Genomic DNA, 5,152 nt, shown 5'->3' on the forward strand with positions numbered 1-5,152 from the left:
TAAAGTGGTATAGGGCAACGGGTTTCCACGCGATTTGCGAGTAAAGTCAACTAATTCGGGTTAAGAGTGGAAATTAACACTAAGTTAAGTGAACTTTATTGTCTAAGTACATTAAATAATCGTCAAGTTTGGTGAACTAAACAATTTAAGTCAAGTCTACATAAGCACCAAGTTAAGTAAACTTAAATATGCACGTTTTGGAAGAACCCATTACTCAATTAAATTGAGGGAACGAGTTTACTCAAATCAATTGAGTTCAATCAACTTATTAGGGTTTTCAGTGCACTTTGCTAAAACACTTGAACGAGTCGTTTTCAACCAACTATCTACACTTCTCACACAGAACAACCTCAACCTGGACAACAACCAGTCTGGCTTCAGAAACAACACTGCACACGGTTCTCAACCTCAGCTCGCTTCAGTGGACTTCTCTACAGACACGTCACACGCTCATGAAGGGGAATATCATATTTGTATCAAACCTCTCAGGAAAGGAGAAATATTAAACACAACTGCAGAGGTTTATTAAGAAAATCAAGAAAAGCTGCTAAAACCAGGAATGAACAGACAAGATACAAGAATCCTCAAATCATCTCCATCACACAGAACAGAGAGAGGATTATACAGTCTGAGTCTGTCCATTACTGTATTTAATATTATATTTAAAGCAGTTTACATATGAAGCACAAGAGAATGACTTTCAACACGGTAGGCTAATATCTATAAAACCCATATAAATGAGAATAAATCTGGCTTTTATATGTAAAACACACATTTGAATCAGTTTAAAGAGTTTTCCTCAGTTTTCTGAGAAGAAGAAAGTAAAACAATGACCAATCCTCTTGAGTTTTTGCTATTGTAAATATTGTTGCAGATCGGCTGTAAACTCATCAGTATTTTATTGTAATATTGTCGGCATCTCTATTTCCTCTGGGTGCTGCGAGTCCTTCCTCCCTGCAAAATAAAAGCATTGACTGACCTCTCGTCTGTGTTTTATCATGATTGCAGATGTTCAGATCAGACGAGTGTGAATCATCAGATTGTGTGCGGCTCAAACTCACCAGCTCTTCTTGCACAGATGATCTGAAGAAGAATCACAGTAGGAGCAGCAAACACTGCCATCTCAACAATAGTCACGATCACTGCAGGAAACATGAGAGGAAGAAGAGAAACTGGACATGACTGAAGTCAAGGGTCTTCAACTATCAACAGTTATTGATGAAGCATTTACAGACTGACTGATAGTTTAATGTTATAAAGCTGTCAGTATAAATGAACGTGTCGTACCTCTGTATAATAATCCAGCATTCACACTGACTTCAGTTTCTCCTGGATCTGTGGATCACGTCTGTTAGTTCAGATCAACACATAATGCCACATATACACAACATCATCATCACATAATACCTGAACCTTGTGTAGGAGCTGCTGCTGTAGTTCGGCTTGAGTTCTTCTCAGAGTTTGAGCTTCTGACTGGAGTCGGTGTTGGTGAAGCGACTGGACCTGCAGAAGATGAATGTGCAGACGCAGCATCTCCAGATTAAAGATCATTACGAGAATAAAGTCGAAACATTACGAGAATAAAGTCGAAACATTACGAGAATAAAGTCGAAACATTACGAGAATAAAGTCGAAACATTACGAGATTAAAGTCGAAACAATACTAGATTAAAGCTGAAACATTACGAGATTAAAGTCGAAACATTACGAGATTAAAGTCGAAACATTACGAGAATAAAGTCGAAACATTACGAGATTAAAGTCGAAACATTACGAGAATAAAGTCGAAACATTACGAGAATAAAGTCGAAACATTACGAGAATAAAGTCGAAACATTACGAGAATAAAGTCGAAACATTACGAGAATAAAGTCGAAACATTACGAGATTAAAGTCGAAACATTACGAGAATAAAGTCGAAACATTACGAGATTAAAGTCGAAACATTACGAGAATAAAGTCGAAACATTACGAGATTAAAGTCGAAACATTACGAGAATAAAGTATATAAGTAAAATATATCATGTATGACCCGTGTAGGAGGCCAATATTGGGGATTATAAGGATTGTTATGCAGTTTATGACTTTGACCACTAATATTTTACAGTCCCAAACCGTATGAAGGCATCAGGAAGAGTCGAGCCAGTCTGTGGAAGTCTCCAGTAATCTGTCAGAAAAGAGTTTCTCACCTGAATACTTGACAGTGTATCTGACTGAGGTCTGGACTTGATCTCCGAGAGTAACTTCACATCTCCACTCTCTGTTGTCATCTTCATTCAGGAGTGTTGTAGTCAGAGTTTTGATACAGGGATCTTCATCTGATGATGATAATATCTGATATCTGGAGTCTGTCTTCAGATCAACACCAGTCTGACTCACCCACAACAGCTCAAGTCTCCCAGAACTGAACCAATCATCACAGGAGACTGAATACAACTGACAGGAGAGAGTCAGAGAGCGGCCTGGACTGATCTCAGTCTGTGAGGATGAAGATGAAGATGATGATGATGATGGAGATGATGATGATGATGATGATGAAGATGAGGATGATGAAGATGAGGATGATGATGATGGAGATGAAGATGATGGAGATGATGATGATGATGATGAAGATGATGGAGATGATGGAGATAAAGATGATGATGGAGATAAAGATGAGGATGAGGATGATGAAGATGATGATGGAGATAAAGATGAGGATGAAGATGATGGAGATGATGATGATGAAGATGAAGATGATGGAGATGATAAAGATGATGATGATGAAGATGATGATGGAGATGAAGATGATGATGATGAAGATGATGAAGATGATGATGATAATGATGATGAAGATGATGATGAAGATGAAGATGATGGAGATGATGATGAAGATGATGATGAAGATGAAGATGAAGATGAAGATGATGGAGATGATGATGATGATGATGATGAAGATGAAGATGAAGACACTGAAACTGAACACAAGACACAAATCACAGACTCTTCAATCATCATCTGAGTATAAAGAGAGAATCTGCCCTTTTTAAATTGACCACATAATCATAAACTAACCATGAAGAACATGCAGAATAACATCAGCAACAGTTTCTTCTCGTTCTCCATTCACAGATTGTTCGCAGAAGTATGATCCATAATCTTCTCCTGTGACGTCCTTGATGTTCAGAGAGCAGTCAGACTCCAGACTCAGTCTCTCATGTCTCGCTGTGTCTTTATTCTTCATCCATCCAGTAATCAGTTTAACTCCTGAATAACTAAAGCTGTCATAGGTCCATGTAGTTGATCTGCAGTCAGGAAGAGCTTTATAACAGGACAGACGGACACTTTCACCAGAACTGATGAACACATGCACTTCAAATCCACTGGTTCCTGAAACACAGTATATCTCAGTGATCATTATGATATATATTAATAAATGAGAACATAAAACACACCAGCATAAAAAGCAGAAGTTTTCACTCACAGTATTTTCCTCACTTAAAGCAAACAACACACTCTCCAGAATAAACTAGTCTTTATCAGAGAGCTGTTCAAATCACTGACACACTCTTAATATGAAGATAATCTTCATCATCAGATGTTTGAGTGACACTATGTCCAGTATCGGGAATAATACAGTATGATCTGTGTGTATCAATACACAACTCTGAGATCACAACGTGAATGTGTGCAAGAATAAACTGAGCATGTTCACATGAACTCTTTCCAGACTAATTCCACTAGATGTGTTTAGAGAAAATCCAGATGTCTTTACCTGTGAGAAGTGAAGAGAGAAGGATCAGTCCCAGCAGACACAGATCACACTTATCAGCCATCTTCTGTTTCTGTCAGTCTTCCTCTTCATTATATATAGTTACAGCTCCTCCTTTAAACATCATCAGCTCCTCCTTTAAACATCATCAGCTCCTCCTTTAAACATCATCAGCTCCTCCTTTAAACATCATCAGCTCCTCCTTTAAACATCATCAGCTCCTCCTGTGGCTATTCACGTCCTCTGATCCACTGAGTGTTTAAAGGATAATTCCGGTATTTAACACCTTGAGTCTATATTGTAGTTTGTTTTGGATGAACAAGAGTGGTGGACAACATTTTTTTGACAATGGTTCCTCTCTCGAGTTTTTGACTATAATAGAATTGGCCATGTACCCATTTAACATTGGAGTCAATGGGCATGTCCGAAAATGTCATTAAAACAGCCAATAATGTTCATTTACAAAACTGTTAAACTCACCGAGTGGTTAGTGGTGTTCGTTGATGATTATAAACAATATATCGTCGCAATATATGATTCCAATCCGTTTATTTTGCTATAGTGGAACTATTTTTTCATACACTTCACAACCGTGTAACTTCCGCTCAATATTTGAATCTGAAGCGTTAGCACACTCCCGACCACTTGATGGCGATAACCGATGTTTATGTCTCGCGGGACACTCACGGTCACAGTCGAGTTCAACTTCATATTGCACTGGTCACTGGTCACGTCTTTCAATATTTTCAAGGTTTTGTTTGTTTATTTGGCTTACTCTCCCGGTCACAGTTGCTCTGCTCGCTCGCCTTATGAGAAACGGAAGCGAGCAAAAAGACGACATCGACCAAATGTAAACAGCCCCCTTTCCGTCTCCGGTAGCGCATTTATATTAACCAGCACTCAGTCCTTCAACAGAATTCAATGGGATTTTACAAAATGACGAATAAAACACGACAGAAACTGTATTTCGCAACACTTTTTGTTTCTGGAACATCAACGAACACCACTAATCACTCGGTGAGTTTAACAGTTTTGTAAACGAACATTATTCGCTGTTTTAATGACATTTTCGGACATGCCCATTGACTCCAATGTTAAATGGGTCCATGGTCAATTCTATTATAGTCAAAAACTCGAGAGAGGAACCATTGTCAAAAAAATGTTGTCCACCACTCTTGTTCATCCAAAACAAACTACAATATAGACTCAAGGTGTTAAATACCGGAATTATCCTTTAAACCCGCTGCTATATAGTGACACTATACAGTGTAACGTTGTCCTCTCTGTAGATCGGCTCATATAGACTCTGAACTGTGGACTTTAACACTGAGGATTTTGCTCTGTGGTCTTGAATGCTCTTGACTCTGAGTGACTCAACGGTCCTCTACAAAACCCCCATGT

The 5,152-nt window shown here is 38.5% G+C and overlaps 1 protein-coding gene across 1 annotated transcript; it reads right to left on the reverse strand.

Annotated features, from left to right (window-relative positions):
- Positions 1–422: 422 nt before the first annotated feature.
- Positions 423–3,971, reverse strand: LOC307010443 (uncharacterized protein). Its single transcript, XM_079635120.1, has 7 exons — positions 3,755–3,971; positions 3,055–3,369; positions 2,190–2,957; positions 1,408–1,503; positions 1,288–1,335; positions 1,062–1,142; positions 423–954 (listed from the first exon to the last, which is right to left on the reverse strand). The coding sequence occupies exons 1-7, from the start codon at positions 3,813–3,815 to the stop codon at positions 899–901; spliced, it is 1,425 nt and encodes a 474-aa protein (XP_079491246.1). The 5' UTR covers positions 3,816–3,971; the 3' UTR covers positions 423–898.
- Between the last annotated feature and the right edge of the window lie 1,181 nt (positions 3,972–5,152).

Source organism: Phoxinus phoxinus (genome assembly GCF_949152265.1).
Source record: "Phoxinus phoxinus genome assembly, chromosome: 14".
NCBI classification, from domain to species: Eukaryota; Metazoa; Chordata; class Actinopteri; order Cypriniformes; family Leuciscidae; genus Phoxinus; species Phoxinus phoxinus.

Excerpts from the sequence above, each read along its gene's own strand:
- LOC307010443 (XM_079635120.1), bottom strand. The coding sequence starts at position 3,815 with ATGGCTGATAAGTGTGATCTGTGTCTGCTGGGACTGATCCTTCTCTCT. Across the intron at positions 1,336-1,407 it reads AGCTCCTACACAAGGTTCAG|ATCCAGGAGAAACTGAAGTC; the intron begins GTATTATGTGAT and ends CGTGATCCACAG. Across the intron at positions 955-1,061 it reads CATCTGTGCAAGAAGAGCTG|GGAGGAAGGACTCGCAGCAC; the intron begins GTGAGTTTGAGC and ends TTTATTTTGCAG.